Raw genomic sequence first — 19,128 nt, 5'->3', positions numbered from 1 at the left:
GACACTCTTGAATTGCATGCTTAGTGTTGGGCAGACTTAAAGCAAGAGCTTTCAAAGAGCTAATCCGTCCCGTCCCGTGCCACGGTCAAATGTGCTGGAGGCTCAGTGTTAGCTTCATCAAGGCCTGTTTCAGAGATTCCATTCGCAGTACGTCAAAATATAAGGGAGCTGTTTCACTCCGCTAATCCCCCACTCTGGAAAATAATAGAACTGGCCTAAAGATAAGTTTCAATGAATTGTATTGGCCTGTATAAACCTCTATACATGTAATGGCATAAAGCTAAAAAAGTTGCTCTGCATTATTCTTATTTCTATTTTGATTTGAATAAATTGATTTGAATAACAGGATGTAATAAATGTTTCTCCCCTCTAGACGCTGGTTCATTGAGGTGATGGGGACTCGCCTTGGTCAGTTTGTTAGTAAGCTAGGATGATAACGAAGGGTCTGTTGTTAGAGCTCTGTTCTGTGCCCTGCTCCTCTGCAGCAATGCCTCTTGCCAAGTCTGCTGTAATGAATAGAGGAGAGATGGATTAAGCCGTCCAAGGACTGACCGACTCTAACGCTCTCTCTCTCTCTCTCTCTCTCTCTCTCCCTCTCTCCCTCTTTCCCTCTCTCTCTCTCTCTCTCTCTCTCTCTCTCTCTCTCTCTCTCTCTCCTCTCTCTCTCTCTCTCTCTCTCTCTCTCTCTCTCTCTCTCTCTCTCTCTCTCATTGTCTCCCTCTTTCTCTCTCTCTGTCATATATTCCTACATATCTCTTTCTTGTTCTGCTCTTTTGAATATCCAATCTTTTTCCTTTGTACAAGACACTGATATACTAAATATACACTGTATATGCAGAATGATAATTATAAAACCTTTGGCAAAATGCTGAACTTTGAACAGGCTCCATTTTTCTTTTCTTTTTAATTGGAGCATTGCTTTTACTCTCAGAGAGAATTAGCATTTTCATTGTTCAAAATGACAAAACGGCAATCGAGCCCACCCATGTTATGTCAGAGCTTCCTCAAGGATTCTCTTTCTCAGAGTAACACGTGAATTTAAAGAGGACACACATTCTATAGCTCCGATGTGGCATCCTGTTTCCTTTCAACCATCATTTATGTGTTTCATTGTCATATACTGCTTTTCAAAGTTGGTCATAATAATAATAATAATAATAATAATAATAATAATAATAATAATACATTTAATTTAGAGGCGCCTTTGAAGACACCCAAGGTCACCTTACAGAGTCATGGAAGCTATATTATGTATATTCATAAAAGAGTGTTGCAACATGGTTTTAAATGTATTCCTAATGCATTGTGAAAGATCAAGAAGTATTAAGTATTAATACACAATGTTCTTTAAGAGCGGTCTTTGCTACATTATCTGGTAGATTGTATGGTAGATATAATCAGCATGGTTATGGAATTTCTATATTTATACACGTTTGACTTAGCAGAACAAGTGTGGGACAGGTGCAGAACATGTCACATAAAGATTGTGAATGAAAAATGTCTTTGACAGGAAGTGTGTTTTGTCCTTTGTGTATGAATAACTTCGAGGGAATCTGGAAGGAGAATTCTTGAAAAAATATATTTAGATATAAATATACAGACGTACATAATAACAACATAAAAAGTACATAATGACCGCATTTCAATTTATTGTACACTTATTATAAATGTTTCTCCCCCCCTTTAGCAATGGCATTGCTGACCATTTGCAGTTGACTGGTATTATGTCATCTTGTTATGTTAGGGAACATTTAATTGTTTTAAAACTCGATGGCCTTCTCTGCTGCAGTACCTCTAGCCAAATCTCTCTCTCTCTCTCTCTCTCTCTCTCTCTCTCTCTCTCTCTCTCTCTCTCTCTCTCTCTCTCTCTCTCTCTCTCTCTCTCTCTCTCTCTCTCTCTCTCTCTCTCTCTCTCTCTCTCTCTCTCTCTCTCTCTCTCTCTCTCTCTCTCTCTCTCTCTCTCTCTCTCTCTCTCATATATAATTCAGATTCTACCCGTTTTTATGGAGTATGATGCAAAACACCACCTAGTGGCCATGGAGGATCTACGGAGGATAAGAAAGACATCCAATGTGCTCTCGCTTCCAGATATAGATATTTGGTCAACTACTTTTACTGTATAACAACGCAATACCCAGCACACGCACCGTGGCCTCATCTGAGAATGAGAATCAATTGTTAGAATAAGAATAATTAAACATTTTGAAAAAAAAGTAAGGCAAACGTCCTTAAAAGCTAAAAATAAATAAAACAAAGCTCAAATTTGTACGTGATAAAATAAAAAATAAAAATATGAAGACAAAGCCTACAATGTATTATAATTAATCGCCTTGGTAGAGTGCATCGAGGCACTGGCGGTCTGCAGCCACTAGTGGTCAACCATCCCTCACAATATGGTCAATCTGGCTACCGTCTGAGGACTGACCGGTGGTTTCGGTAGAACCGGAGGAGCCCTCCTCGAGATGAGGGGGTACCTCCATGTGTTTCAGTCCAGCGTACCTCTGACAGATAGGACGTCATGCAGGTCTCAATGGGATTGTACCATCGACAGCTTCAGCCTGTAGATTGGGGTCTCGGAGATAACGTTAGCCCTTAAAGAAAAGTTGATAACGGGTGAGTCTCTTATCGCTTAGTTGTGCGTTAGATCTGCGGGTCGACATACACCTAAAACAGCTGGTTTGTAAACTAGGGTTGTAGTATATTTAAAATGTACGACCACAGAGGCCAGGCTGTTGGTTTGGACTGACTAAATAGCTGTCTTGTAACATTAATTAGTCTAACTAGCTGTGCTGTTGTGGGCTAACTTCACCTGGTTAGCTAGTTAGCCACATACCCCGGGGCTCTCCTTCACGTCGATAAAAAAGTGTCACTGTCGTTGAAATGTTGGACATAGGACTTGAAGGTGTCCGTTACCGTTAGGGGGTTTCGTTGCAAACTGATAGCTTCTCCGCCTCTCTGGGAGTAAATACACGCGCTACTTGTTGCTTCCTGTGCTTAACGTCAAGGGTAATTTAGTCATCCTACGTAACCGTACACATTCGGTCTCTAACGTGTGTATGGTCCTCCTGAAAAGGCCTCATGTCAGACAGTTCTCTAATAATAACCACGTGATCTTGTGTTGACTATTTGATAAAACGTCATGCTGCATCCGATTCCACACCGTCCAAGGAAGGGTTATCCATTTAGGAGCTATACAGCTTGTTATTTGAAAGATTGCGCCATTTATGCAAAGAAAATATTGAAATATTTCTCGGAATGCTACTCTGACATAGTGTGTTTTCTCATATTTTCAGCATCCTCGTCTGACCATTGCATGCTGCATGTATCATTTCTTCATCATCACACAACTTCATCCAGTCCGATCGCTGTTTTCAACTCTGTTGCATGGTTCTGTAGAATTACCTAAAACTTCTCTTCATCTATCGCTTTGTGTGCTGTGAGTCTGTCACCATGAAGCGAGACAGGGCTAACTCCACCCTATCACTGTCCTCAAAGAAACAGTCCAGGGACGGGACGAACCGTGACCAAGAGTTAGAGCGGTTACGGGCTGATCTGGAGGCTGAGCAGAGCCGTAGACAGCGGGCCCTGTGGCGTTTCTCCGGGGAGCTCCGGCACCTTCGGGAGGAGGCCGAGTCTGAGCTTCAAAGGGCCTGCAAGGAGTTGACCTCCAGGCTGGCTTGTCAGAAAGCTACCCTCAGTCCTCCTAACTCCAAGCCCCCTGCCCGACTCATCCAGAACGCCCCCATCCAACGGGATAACGTCGGAGGTCATGGAAAAGATGAGCCAAGCAGGAAGGCCGGGTCCTGTCGAGGCACTGGTAAAACCGATCACAAGCTGCAGCAGCTCCTGCTGAGGTTTTACCAGGAGGTCCACGCGGAGGAGGAAGTCTACGACCCGCGCGACAGGGAGGAGTTCGAGCTGGATAGGGCCTCCTTCCTCTGCCGTCTGCTAGAGAGCCAGGGCAGACCATCCAAGGGGAGGCAGAGCCACAGATCTGAAGCGTCTTTAAGAGCTCCGAGTCAGGGGCTCAGAGGCGACCTCCGCCACCACTGTCCTCCTAAGCCTCCTCAGAACTCGCCCAGGTCCCCCACACACAGTCCCAAGAGCGCTTCCCCACCAGCACCCCAGAAGAAGCCCAGGCCGGGGCGGCCGGACGTGCCTTCAGGGTGGGACGCCTTTACGGCCCACCATGTGTCCACTGTGGTGTTAGGGGACACCTGTTGTAGCGGAGCCCCGGACCCCGGCCCCCCAGACTGCTCTCCTCATGCGGGTGGTAACCCCCAGCCTTCAAACCACTCCACTGGATCAGAGGAGGAGTCACCTCCATACAAATGGTCAGAGAGAGCCATGGACCAGGTAAGAGTATACGCATCACCATAGGCTAACATTATGAAGGTATTATTGTAGCAAAAGTCTTTAGCACCTGTAACTGCAGAATTTGAATGCGTACACTAAAGTCACAGTAAATTTGAAGTCGTATATATTTATTTTGCATGTGTACTCTAAAGTCACAAATGTGTAACAGTACATTTGTAGTCGTAAAAAAAAAATATATTTTTTTTATACCATTGTAAACACAAAATAGGGTATACGAGTACGCTAATCTGTGTTACAGGTGCACAAATACTTTTGCTACAATTATTGCAGCGCAGTTGGTGCAAAACACATTCGCACACCCGTGTTTCATAATCTGAGAACATGCCCAAAAGGTGTGCATTCGTGAACCCAAATTTGAACAAATGCATCAGAAGTTGCACATCTGTGAACGCTATGTTAATTCAGCATTTTAATGAGCGAGCACAAAACCATTTTACAACTGCTCGAATCTGCTCCTGCAAGTCTCAGCTGTGGTTTTTTTTGCAGGTTGTTTTGCAACACCCCTAGGTGGTAAATGTGTAGCAAAAGTATTCGTATCCGTAGATGACAGAGCGTCCGTGAGCGGGACAAAATAGTCCCGCCCATAATTTCCTACTCCAATGAAAATCGCCGGCAGGGATGCATTTCTCAAATTACAGTGACGGCTGGTGGTGATTTTGGGTGGGTGGGCTAAAGAATGCATTACATTTATCAATACTTCACAGGGCTCCAGACGCCATGAGGTCACCTTTATATCTCTGTTCATAACTTTCATATAATGTGAATGATTTTTAAACAAGATTAAGGTGTAGAGAAAGGCATGTCTTTATTTGAAGCACAATTATAAATAAAAAAGAAAAATATGGTGTTTTAAGTGCTTCACTGAGCTGAAATTGAACATTTCGAACTAAACCATTAAGCAAAATAAAACTTTTTTTGTGCTTAAAGTATTACACAATTAAAATGTTGACTGGTCTCCCTTTGCGCAAAATGCGGTTGTAGACGATCACACACGCTTTGGTATAGACGTCTGTGTCGCCGTCAATCATGAAGGACATGTAGGCTATAGGCCTACATGTCCTTCCTGATAGATGTGGCGTTTCCGACGTCCGCAGCTGTCTTTTGCTTCAAGGTGTCGCCCATTAGGCCTACTGCAATGAATTGTGCACATTCCATCTCATTGCTATACGTCGGGTTGATGTTTAATCCATTTCTCTTCATGAGAATAATTTCCAGAGGTGGGGGTAAGTCATTCATGTGCAAGTCACAAGCAAGTCTCAAGTCATAACCTTCAAGTCTCAAGCAAGTCCCAAGTCACTGTGGTGAGAATCAAGCAAGTCACAAGTCAGGTCATTGCTCAGGTCAAGCAAGTCACAAGTCAAGTCATACAAAAATATGATGATCTAACCCAGTTTCCACATTTAAAAATCGGTAAAGAGAGTGGTTCATAAGTTGAGTTTTATTTCAACATTAACAATGTCTTAACAATAACAATAACTCAAACTATTCAAAACATTCCAAAACCATTATGTGCATAGTTTGAAAATGTTTTTTATGATCATTACCTCCAACCTATGAACAGAATCAAATATAACCTCTAGGTAGCTGTATACGACAACAGTTCAAGTCAATCACTCAATCTCCCTACATGTTGTAGAATATTATTTGCAACACATGGCATCAGACATGAAAAAAAAGAATATTTCAAAAGTAATATCACATACACATACTGTAGGAAGGGGAAATAGTAATACACAAGCCTGAAAGCTGGTAGCAATCTTGCTGCCTCGCAACATACATCGACTTACAATGCATTGCATTTGCAAAAAAAATAATTTGACAGTACTTTGTCACTGAGTTCTGAATGATGCGGTCACATTATCACCCCACCATGGCTGAACAGTCACACGTTCAAGAGGTGCACTTGATGCAGGGACTGCTATAACTCGTACCTCCACCTTGAACAAAAATACACTTAAAACCACTGAGTAAGAAGTAGCCTACTGACATGAAAATTAAACAAGTTAATCATCTGTGGAACGGGCAGGGCTTGAAAAACTCCAGCCAATGATTTTCAGAAACACCGAGTGGCATTGGACAGTAAGTACGTCAATCAAACGGTCGGACTGCACTCCCCCTCCCCCCGCGCGTGACCTCTTCGTGCACGTACTCAAAGCTCGTGCCAGAGCAAGCTTCTGTTTGTTGTTATCCTGCGGTAGCTACTGGAGCTAGTTTACTAGCTAACCCACATTTGGACCTAGCGCTAGAATACAACCCTAAACTCCAACCTAGCTAGCTTGCCCTGGCCCACTCTCGCGCATCTGTGTTCGCGCTCTTGTGTGATTGCGCGTTCATGTACTTGGAATGGGTGGAGTCAGCGTTGAAGGAGTGGGGGTAGGACCATTTGAGTTGCGTCTTTTCAAAATCTGCTGGCGTATCGCAAATCACATATCCAACCTATAATCTAACTTTAGAAAAGTCATTTAGAGTCATCTGTCTCAAGTCTAAGTCAAGTCTCAAGTCATGAAGACCAAGTCAAAGTCAAGTCGAGTCTTTTATCAGTGTTAGTCAAGCAAGTCTCAAGTCCTCAAATTTGCGACTCGAGTCTGACTCGAGTCAAGTCATGTGACTCGAGTCCCCCATGTCTGATAATTTCGGATTTAAATTGAGAATGGCAACTCCTCTTTGTATGCAACATTAAATGAGATCATTTCCGATTCCTTAGAGAACCTTATTGTTACTGCCTGTCGCTGAAATGCAGCTTGGAGAGGGGCCACTATCTCTACACACTTGTCACGTCATGTTGGGTTATTTAGACAGCTTTTTAAATGTTTCGATACGAAACGTAGTTGACCCGCTTACAAATGCACTATTACCGGCCATATTCTGACCGCACTCCTGACAGTAAATCTGTACATCGTTTGGTTGATGTGTCCCCAATCTTTTCACTTCCAATTTTTCCTCCAAAGACATTAAAGAAAACCGATTAGAAAGTAAATAATCCACTTCATTCATTATCATGCTAACGCCCGCCATACTGCACTTGCGCTACTGTGCTGTGATTAGTCGAAGGTCACTGTACTGTAGCTACTGTGCTAGGTCAGACTTTGGGCTAAACAAATTTAGCCCAAATGGGAAGCATATGAAGGGGGCGTGTCAGGGCACCTGTCAATCAAACGTCAATGGAAGCTTACGCTACTGCGCTTGGGCTGAATACATTTAGCCCATTCACAGGAAAAAAACGAAGATGTATGTATCCTGGGTTTTTCTGTCACTTTTTGGTGCTGTTGCTCCTTTAGGTTCTACCAAAATTTAAAACAATATGTTCTAAGTTTTTAATAATATTTTTTTTATTTTCACTGTAAGAGGGCTTAGCCCTGTTAGCCCATTTATACCATCCGTCCCTGACTGGGACCCATCGCGTGCCAGCCATGGAGCTATAAAGATCGCATCATTCGTTTCTTTCTGGAGAAGTGAAGAGGGCGTCCTACTGAACGGAGATGGGTATCCTACATTATGTTAAATTAAATGACTTAGTTCAAGTGAATTCCCCCCAAAGTATTTCATTAACATGCCGCAAATGTCCTTCAATATATTTTAATGGTCGCCATAACATAAATTCAGAAATGTTAATGCAATACTTTGGGGAGAATTCACTTGAACTAAGTCATTTCATTTAACATAATGTAGGATACCCATCTCCGTTCAGTAGGAGGCCCTCTTCACTTCTCCAGAAAGAAACGTATCCCGCGCTGAGTATGCTGCGATCTTTATAGCTCCATGGCTGGCACGCGGTGGGTCCCAGTGTAATTTGAGAAATGCATCCCTGCCGGCGATTTTCATTGGAGTAGGAAATTATGGGCGGGACTATTTTGTCCCGCTCACGGACGCTCTGTCATCTACGGATACGAATACTTTTGCTACACATTTACCACCTAGGGGTGTTGCAAAACAACCTGCAAAAAACCCCACAGCTGAGACTTGCAGGAGCAGATTCGAGCAGTTGTAAAATGGTTTTGTGCTCGCTCATTAAAATGCTGAATTGACATAGCGTTCACAGATGTGCAACTTCTGATGCATTTGTTCAAATTTGGGTTTACGAATGCACACCTTTTGGGCATGTTCTCAGATTATGAAACACGGGTGTGCGAATGTGTTTTGCACCAACTGCGCCGCAATAATTGTGGCAAAAGGATTTGTGCATCTGTAACACAGATTAGCGTATTCGTAGACCCTATTTTGTGTTTACAATGGTAAAAAAAATATATATATATTTTTTACGACTACAAATGTACTGTTACACATTTGTGACTTTAGAGTACACATGCAAAATAAATATATACGACTTCAAATTTACTGTGACTTTAGTGTACGCATTCAAATTCTACAGTTACAGGTGCTAAAGACTTTTGCTACAATAATACCTTCATATAACATACCCTGTCTATACATATATGTGGTATAACGATTGTGATAAGCTGCCAACTAGGATGCAATTCGGTGTTCTTAGATTGTCTTTGTACTCGAAACATGAGATCAAAATATTTTTGACACCTTGATATGTGCTCGGTAATTATGACACTTTCTTAATAACCCATATTCAATTAATCTACTTTGACAAGCTGCTGCTGCTTGTCTGTGCACAAAGTGAATACAGCTGGTAAGGCTGGACGCCCAGTCATTCTGATTTGGCACCTCATTTTGTGTCACAATTGTATTGCAACGGTCTGGAGATGCAACAGAGCCACTGAATGGAGAATGAAATTCTGTCCGGCTGTAATGATGCAGCTACGCTCAGGCTTTGAGCTTAATCTAACTGGTTTCACACCCCTCCAAAGAGAGATGAAACCGCTTCATCCTCGTCTAGGGAGCTAATTTATAATGACTCAGGCAACAATGGCAGCAGTAACCTGTCAAAAGGAAAGCAATGTTGTTGGTGATATTGGAAAGGCTTTTATGGTGATTTCTTATATTATTCTGATTATTTTAATAATGTCTTATATTTTTTGGCACGAGGGATAGCAAATGTGGGTTAGTGTTTTGGCTTGTCTTCCTATCTTGATCAAGATTACATGGCGAGGAAATTGAATAATGAATCAAAGGTTGAACTGGGCCTAGCTCTCAGAGCTCAGCCCCATGAGTGTTTGTTATGCACACATGCTAGATGCCACTCAGTGTCGAGGCCAAACGACTGTCCGGTCTGGGTTTGGAATGAAGGTTGATTTCTACAGGATTTCTTTTTTGTGATGTCATCTCATCAGCCCCTAGTTTTTATTGTATGTATACAATATAGCATTTATACTATAGCAAAATGTATGGTTAATTTACAAATTAATAAAGGTTACGATATTACACGGAAATGGATTGAATAGAAGAAGTCTTCGCACCTTCGGTTAGGTTAATTCATTGACTATTTTTTTAAAAATAATTATTTTATGTAACTGTGACATTAGATTAACTTTTGGGTGTATATTTTTTCCAATAATTTTTTAACAAATACCAAATGCATTGTACTTTTTTGCTCTTTGTGACGCTCAATGTTTGCATAAAAAGAACATCAGCTCCTTGATAGCAGAAAAACCCTTTGGGATGTCGTAAATTATGCAGGTCTATTTCTGAATGCTGTGCCACGCCTAGCCCCCCTAGAGATTTTGGGGGAATAGAATTTCTCGTCAACTGTTGACAGGAATCGCTTTGAGCGTGTTCCATAACCGCGTGACAGGCAGACGGCGAGATTCTGTCAGAATTACTTTCAACCTGACAGCATGTCACAACCGCTGAGCGGATTGGGGCTTGGATAAAGGTAGAAGGAATTAATATGACGATGCCATCATGCATATACTCTCACAAGCCCCTCACAGCCACTTTGCACTGGCTGATAACAGGCCCCCATTATGTGTTTGTTTTTTGAAGAGCAAACGCGCATGTGCAGCGCATGTATGATATGACGGTGTGTTGCATCTTGTCTATGCTATGAGCAGCTCTCCTAGCCGAGCTATGAACCGGAGATGAAGCTAGGGTCATGGGGAGCATGTAGGGAGCGTGTTCAATCAATTCCCAACTCTAATGTTCCAAGAGCACTCTGTTATTAAGGTCCAAGAGGATAGAGGTATAGAAATAGGAAAATGTCTGAACAGCAACTTGCTCATAGGGAGAGATTGGTAATGCCTCTAGATGTTTTTCCTGTGGAGAAACTGCAATTCAGTTGAAAATGGGATTATTAGCTGTTGTTATTTTTAACCACACAATTTAGAATCTTGGTCATCACTAGACTCTTCATCTGTGGCTTTAAGCACACACACACACACACACACACACACACACACACACACACACACACACACACACACACACACACACACACACACACACACACACACACACACACACACACACACACACACACACACACACAGAGCCACACACAGAGCCTGTTCGCAGCAGTCATTCCCTAAGGGCTTCAACAGTCTATCACTGCTAGCTGAATTGAGAGGCAATTAGGAGGTTTATCTTAAATGCCTTTTAAATTGATTTGATAAAATTGGAGTGGAGGGTCAGTAAAACTTGAGTGACCGTTGTGTTGCATAATGCATTATTTTTGTATCTAATATCTATATTATATCGCATTTTTTAGATAAAACGACATTGGTGGAGAATAAATGGATACATGCATATTGGAAATATAAACAATGAAACGCTCATCATCCGATTGTGCTAATTTCAGTGGAGAATATAACCAAAACATTGCTGAGAGGCAAGCATGCGTGGTGAGTTCCCCGCGGCCTCCCCGTGTTGCAGTGTGTAATGCCTCTTCAAGAATCAATAGGCAGCCAACATCATTCCAGCGTCATCTCCATGGAAACGAGCGGCAGCCGCGGTCGCAATTGGCCAAGTCTCGGGACCTGCCTTTCCCTGATAGGACGACGGAAACCACTCTCCCCACCCCCTCCTCTGACAACCGCGACTGTCTTACACACACACACACACACACACTCACACACAGACACATCTCTACCAGCGTCGTCTTCCTTCTTCACCTACATGGAATCGGACTGTTTTTATCGAACGGTTTAACATCTCAAAGCCCTTTGGAGGCGGAGGCCTAACTGACAGCGTGTGACATGGGGGAGCGATCGCTCCTGGACCCACCAGCGGCTTCACCTCGCTGGAAGACTGACGATCGGAATAGCGACCTGTTTGAAGGCTTTTCTGTATGAAGTCACCTCTCTTCATCGCTGGCACGTCTCATCGGCTAGGCCTGCATGCAGTGCATCGACGACAGTCAGAGTCTGGACTGGTAGGGTATACCCCCCCCCCACCACCACCACCCACAAACACCAACGCCACCTCCACTCTCCGCTGCGCTCGCTTTTTCTTACGGAGGGACCATGAGACAGCCTAGGAACTGGAGAAGAACGTAGAAGATTGTGGAGGCATGAAAAAACCTTTCCAGCCACACAAGGGCTCTCTTCAGAACATTGACAGGGTCTCTGTTTAGTAGGAGGATGCTCTGCCTCACAGAATCACCACTCGAAGCCCGTGCTGAATATGTGTCCTATCCCACTGGACTCTGTTGACCTCTTTTCGGGAAACCTCGCAGGGGAAACCAGCACATCTCTAACCGCCTTTTGTCTTGCATGTGGTAAATTTCCACTGTTGATTGGCGACATTAAACACGCGCTGCCCAAGTTCTATTTTTATCCCTTTTTGAATTCCCTCTGGATGTGCTAATCTACGAAGGGCCATTCGCGGCCGCGTAATAACATGGAAACGACAACATTGCACTGAGCGATCATGGCGGGGCTCTCTAACACGTAGATGCGAAGGAGACTCTTTGCTCCCTCTTTGAAAGTCTTGGAAAAAGGCGGGGGGAATTAGGGGGAGAGTGCGGTCACATCTCCGTGGTCTGTGGAGCGCGTCCACTGTGAAGTGATTTATGTAATTCCCCCCTTCAACAAATCAGCAGCCTGTGAACCAGGTCTTGGAAGGGCCTATTGGTTTTCGGGCCGTATTGATTTCAACTATGCTATTTGACTTCGACAGATAGTGATGTATGACCTGTGCACTCGACCTGAGCAGCCTAAGCCTGCCACTGAAGACACCCAGATGGATGGCCCTGAGGAGGCCGAAGCCCCCGAACCACAGCAGCAGAAGACTGAGGAACAGGAGCCTGCCCTGGACCGGACACCCCTGGCCACCACCAAACTGGCTCCCACGTCACTGCTAGGGAAACGCCACCACTCTCTCTATGCAAACCTGAATGGTTTTGAGCAGGAGGGGATACGCAAGGTATGGGGCATGACTTGTTCTGGAGCATGACTTGCTCTGAGTCTAGATAATGACTTTGTCTGGTGCATGACTTTTTCCAGACCATGACTTGGTCTGAAGTATAACTTTGTCCGGAGCATGACTTGGTCCAGAGCATTATTTGGTCTAGAGTGTGATTATGTCCAGAGCATGACTTGATCCGGAGAATGACTTGGTTTTCTACATCAGCTCCTTTTGCTGACTATCACTGGAAATGTGCTTGACTCAGGAGTTCAGAAGATGGGCCGAAGGGTTATTTGAAGTTGATTATTCAGGGTTATTTCAGCTCATTAAGTTTCAGCCTGGATGGATCAGGAAGATTTGCCCTTGCTGACAAAAAATATCCAATCCATTTCTAGAGTTGCTCAGAATTCAAATACTTATTCAAATAATTGGAGGAAAATCTATTTCCCACAAAAAATGTTTGATCTATTAAATGTATATGATAGATTTATTTGCTGCATATGTTCTTATCTAAGCTACAACAATTGCAACTTCTGATAGACTGTTGTAGATAGCAGGCAGTGGAAAACAGTCATTTAATTCCACAAACCAAACTCTGCTAGTTGTGCTGCAGCACTGAGGTCAAGATTGCGTAACCATTTGAAGTGGTCGGCCAAAACGGCCACGTTATCACGGCCACCAAGTTCAAATCAATACTCATAGGATCCCTCAAGGCTTGATTGTCACTGGTCGATGATCATACGGGACAAGTTCAACTCTAAGCGACTAATATAACATCCACACCAGAAGGACCGACTGCATGGGCTGGGGAGTAGCTGTTCTGTTAACACTAGGAATGATACGAGCATTGATAGCATGAAGTAGAGATGCCGTGTCAATACTGCACCGTGGTGAGTCAGCCTCTGGCAAGCCCGGCGAGGAACCTGTGACAGTTTGTGTTGCTCACCCTTGACTTGTAACGCTTCAAATAATCACAACAGGGTCATGCTCGCTGCTAAAATGCTGTACACCGAGCTCAAATATCCTCCCAATGTGTTTCTGCTTGTGTCTTAACATCGGTATGCACATGATCTTCTTTTTATAGACATAGTATATACTAGCTGCTATTTGGAGGCTTGGCTTACAACCGGTTTAAACCAGTTCCCTGGCTTATTATATATAGACCTCACTCACAGCTGTAAACTTGAATGTGAGAAATGTTTGTTTGAATAAGATACTTTTAAGAACGTCAATGCATGAGAGAGCTTTTTATCCTCGCAGGACTAAAGAGAATCTTTTGTGTCTATTTCGGCTAATAAGAGCACCTCATCAATATCCATGAGAAAAGAACCCTGACTAAATGCCTTTTTCAGTGGCAGGGGTTAGCCTCCCTTATCAATACCTGGGCTCATAATTGGGGATTGCAGTGGTCAGTTGGGAGTTGAGCTTGTGATGGATTGGATCGCTTACAGACAAGCGTTCATTGCACAGAGATGGGAATAGGGGGTGTGGATATGGGGGGACAGGCAGGGAGTTATGAATAGATGAGAGAGTGGATGGTGGAGATATGAATACTAAGAGGATGAAGGAGCAAGGACACAGGCCCTGTCAGGCCCCACTGAAAGGTGGGCTATTGTCCGGAGGCATGTGTCGTTACTAGAGCCCGACCGATATAGGATTTTTAAGGCCGATACCGATACGAATATTTTGTGATTAAAAAATCCGATATGCCGATATATCGGCCAATATATATAAAAAAAAAAAATCCAACAAAACAAACAGATTTCCCTAACATTGGTTATTTGTAGTTATCCTTTAAATCCTTTTCACTCTCAACTAACACGTAACAACAGCAAAACTGGACATGGTAGTCATGAATTAAGTCATGCTTATCGACTTTAGAGAATTGATGGGGATGTTCTTTTAATTGTTATTCAAGCAATGTATGACAGTTGCCAACTTACCATGAACACACTTGCACACATGAGCTGTGTTCGAAATCATTCCCTATTCACTCCTTCACTATTCCCTATATAGTGTTTATGATATAGTGCACTATATAGGGAACGAACAAACGAGAATTCGGACACGACGCTGAACATTTCTAAGCGTCATTTGCGTCAGTAAATGCGCCGGGTATTTGTGTGACGCAGACAGATGCTCCCACATCATGTAAACAAACCGGGCAATCCCGAGGAAAGCTGGAGCTTGTATTGATGTTGAATGCAACATTTCCTTGATCAATTTTTTTTTTATTAATTTTGAATATTACATTTTCTATGTTAACTCCCAATTAAATTGTTGACATCTCTAAACGAAAGCCGGAGACTCCATCATTAAATGTATTAGTTTTCGCGGTTATTCAGCTTCTTCTTCTCCTCCGGAAGAACACTACCGCATTGCATTGTGGAATACGGAGTAACAAGTAGGGAACATTGTATGTACACTCAAATTTTAGTGCGAGCACCCTATATAGTGCACTATATCCGTGATAGGGAATGATTTCGAACACAGCTATGAACAACACCGATGATCTCCGTCGATCTCCGTCATTCACTCTGCCTGAATCAGCGGGTTTGGGGCGTTAGAGCAAATTATTATTATTATTATTTTTTTTATATTCATTTATCGGCCATTATAATGCCGATACCGAATAGTTTGAAAAATGCCTAATATCGGCCGATAATATCGGCCTGCCGATATATCGGTCGGGCTCTAGTCGTTACCACAGATTATATTCTTCAAAGTAATTTGATGGTTCATAGGATTTTTCATTAAGGGTTCTTGGCCTCAAGAGTAATGGAGAATAGACCTCCATTTGTACTTATTTAATTGTGTCACCCAAAGGCTGTAGTTTACCTTCGTGTATGCATATTGAACTATAGCTCACCCTTGGTTTCATTATAATTAGAATGGTTTGGAAAACACTATACTGCCGTCCTATTTCCTTCGCTGTTGCATTTTACTAAGGGGATGCTGCTTTGTCCCCTGAAATATAAAAGTTATTAAAACTAGTTAATTATAAAAGACGGGTACAATGTGTCCGATGTGTACCGGTATGCCTTATTACTTTAGTCACAAGTGAGATCCTATCCTTATCGACCCCATGCAGTTTCCTTGTGCTAAGAAGTTCCCCGACTACACACCTATGGTTGTCCGTTGTTCTTGGCATGGAACTGAAATTTACGAGTTGTTTTCATGGCCGGTTTAGCTTCTAGATCAGAGGGGGATCCATTTTTCTACTACTGCGTTATGAGCTGGTTGACTTGTCTGACTCCTGTGGCTCAACCCCATCCCCACCTGTCTGGAGGCCGTATGGCTGGCGGCTACCAGGAGGCTACAGCAGTGTAGCATCAGATACACGAATTAACAAGTAGCCCGACCCATATGAGGGCAAAGGATCTCCGATGAGAACGTCATCGTCCTCCTTTTAAACATCCTCAGTCTCACTGGACCTCCGGTTTAGTTAAACTGTGTCAATTACTGTGGCAGGGGAATGGATTACCCTCAATTGAATGTCACAGTTTCTAGGCAATGTTTGAATCATCATTAGTGGCCCTGATAGTGACATCGCCATAGTCTCTAGTACCTACTCTACCGACGTCTTCTTGGTGCACTGGTGTTTCCAAGGGAGAATGATTAGAAAGAGCTGAGGTAGGCTGAATGATGATGAAACCTTGTGGCAATCAGGGCTTTAATTACACAAACGAAGCAGGGGCTTTTTGTGGCTTGTCAACCTAGTTATTCAGATGCCCCAGTTACAGCTCCCTGTACTGATTTACAAATTCAGCGATTACTGTTTCCTCTGCAGATTATAATGAAGGTTGACTAGTAGATAGATGCAATAACTGTAGTTTTGTTCAAGAGCGTAAAGCCAATACACTTTTTCTTTCTCACAACGAGGTGCACAGACAATAGTGCTGGTATTGCTGCTCATGGGAAGGCTACAATTCCTCATTTAATGTAGGACTGAAACCCATTGGCTATCGGGTCCTAAATCTCTATGGTCTTCTTTTGTAATTTGTTAGTGTGGTATTTTTAGTAACGTCCTTTTATCACTTCAATACCCGAGTGCCGTCGCTGATTACCGCCGTTAGGCAAATGTATCATCGTTTAGGCTTGAACACTGGACGGTTGACCCCTCCGTCTCCCCTTTCTGTCTGCTACTGTCGGAGCCTAACACTGCGCGCTGATGGCGTTGACATTGACCCAACACCTAATGGAGAGGATTCAGTGTTTAGCAGACACATGACTCTGCCACAACAGGCCCCGCAGCTCAGCGCTGACCCAGTTGGTCGCTGTGGGGCGACTAAAAGTGGAACGGTTCTTCAGAACATAAGGTTGTGTTTTAATAGTTTGGTTTGGGTAACAAGGGTAAACACAAGGGGAGGATAACGTGTCTGTGTTGGTTGAGAGTTGCAGTCCGCTGATACTGGTGAGGGATTTAGCTGCAGGGTTACTGAAAGACTAGAATCTAGAATAGAATATCCATTGTGGTATTGTTTTCAGTTATTAGACTTTTTAATTTTTGGCATTCAATGGAAGAGATTTGTTCATAATATAATCGTTATAGATAAAGATCTCTGAAATATGTGTACAATGCTTGAATATGGCTTATTAGATCATAAGACACTCTACTAGTTTATCAGTTTAAAATCTGTTTATTTAAATTGAACAATTGAAAGATAAGTGTATATAGATATAGTGTAATATAGATCTATAACATAAACTAGATTCTCATTTCAAACCGCAATATATATATATATATATACTGCTTTTGTGTATTTTGAACGCATGCTTGATTGAATATTTTAATCACGGCGTTGAATAGTAAAGCTATTGAATAATTTATGTGTATTGTGCTGGTTCCATCCCCAGTGGGGTGGTCTCTCGCCATATCACAACCCAGACATCGCTGTGTATGTCTGGGGGAGGGGGGAGGGGAGAGGGGGCATCCTGGCCTGTCTGGAAATGGAAGTAGTTCTGCTTAAAAATGCAGACACAACAGTATACTCGTCCCCGTTGTGCAGACGATTTTTTTTTTTCCTCGTGGCTATTTTAGAGTAGCATTCATGGCTTATTTATATCTATGAAAAAGCCTATATTTAGAAACGCCAATTTCATCTTCGGGAGAAATATCCCTGCTGTGCTTCGTTTCCACTTGCTTTGTGTTATGTCATTGGTTTGTGTGTTCATTGTTTATATAACATCCAGTTCAAACGTAAATGGACATTATGTAAATCCGACTGTGGTGGTGGTGAGCGTGTCCGTGTTGTGACGGCCCTTTGTGTGTGACCAGGGTCCTAGTGCCTTCAGTTTGAGCCTCGCTGTAACACGTTCACCATCCCTTCATTCAGAGGGGTCCCGGAGGTCTCCCTGTGTGGAGTGGGTTTCTAGCTTGGTTGTGGGGCTGGTAATTGTCCTCGAGGGGCTGTCTTAGGGGCTGACATTTCCAGGGTGTTTGGCCATGTTCCCTCTGCGGCGATGGGATTAGGACCCATGATTACCTGCAGTCCTCCCAACACTCACTGGGAGATGATGTAGCCCGGAGCGAGGGCCTGTGTACGGGTACCCGCTGAATGTCAGGGAAGGTCAACGGGTCGTGGATTCTAGATTCGATGCTTGAATATTAAATTCTATTTTTATTTTTTCCAGCTGTTGATTTGGCCTGGCAAGATTTCCCAGTGTTGAAATTGACACCTATTTTTTTCTGGATTGGAGGGAGTGTTTTAATTGGAGGGAGTTTTTCCCATCTGATTATATCAGACGAGATGTCAGGCATGAGTTATTAGCTGACCCTTTTCCGACCCTCCTCTCCCCCCTGGAAACGCGTTAATGGTTGGGTCTGCTGTCTGGGGTCTGACCTGCAAATGGATGGTCTGCTATATGGACCTCCCACCTGCCTGGAATATGTTAATTCTTTCTCTCTGAGTTGTCATTCATCACTTTCCACTGAGTGGGTCATTATTCTGCACACTTCTTGTTAGGAAAAATGTAAAATATTTTGACTCATGTCCAATGGGTTCTGTATTGTGTCTCATGATTGCAACACCAATATTGCAGTGGATCGTGTTATTCTTATTTTTAAACGACTGATTCATCGAACATGGAACCTCAGAATAATGTAGTATCTAAACATGGATACCAGACAGTAGTAGTTTAAAATATACCGAAAAAGACAGTCAGTTGTAGCTATAATCTGACAAAGAGAATCCAGGGGGTTTACATTACCATGGAAACATTGAGTGTCCCGAGGGAATAGGTTAAGGACATTACGACCTGATCCACTTTCACTACAAGCCCGACTTAGTTCCCTATTGTTGAGATTCAGCCCATTTCTTGAATGAAGCATGCTAAATGGTCTAGTTTAGTTCTTTCCCAGGCATTTTTGTTTGACTACATTTCTAATCCAATATGTAAGTCGATCCCTAAACACAAATGTAATTTGATTCCGTCTGTGGTTCTTCTATTTGGCTGCTTCTATTCTGTAACATGTAGACATTTGCTATTCTTTCTATTAAA

General features: G+C 42.9%; 1 protein-coding gene across 1 annotated transcript in view; it reads left to right on the top strand.

Moving 5' to 3' along the window:
- Window positions 1-2,294: 2,294 nt before the first annotated feature.
- The window catches only part of LOC132461413 (peripheral-type benzodiazepine receptor-associated protein 1), a 70,561-nt gene continuing 53,727 nt past the window's right edge, over window positions 2,295-19,128 (top strand). The window contains 3 exon segments of the mRNA XM_060056501.1: window positions 2,295-2,613; window positions 3,294-4,356; window positions 12,400-12,645. Of these exon segments, the coding sequence (XP_059912484.1) occupies window positions 3,451-4,356; window positions 12,400-12,645 (1,152 nt within the window). The 5' untranslated portion in view covers window positions 2,295-2,613; window positions 3,294-3,450.

This window comes from Gadus macrocephalus, chromosome 7, assembly GCF_031168955.1.
Source record: "Gadus macrocephalus chromosome 7, ASM3116895v1".
NCBI lineage: Eukaryota > Metazoa > Chordata > Actinopteri > Gadiformes > Gadidae > Gadus > Gadus macrocephalus.
Note: the sequence above shows the minus strand (reverse complement) of the source record. Positions and strands in the feature narration are given on the sequence as shown.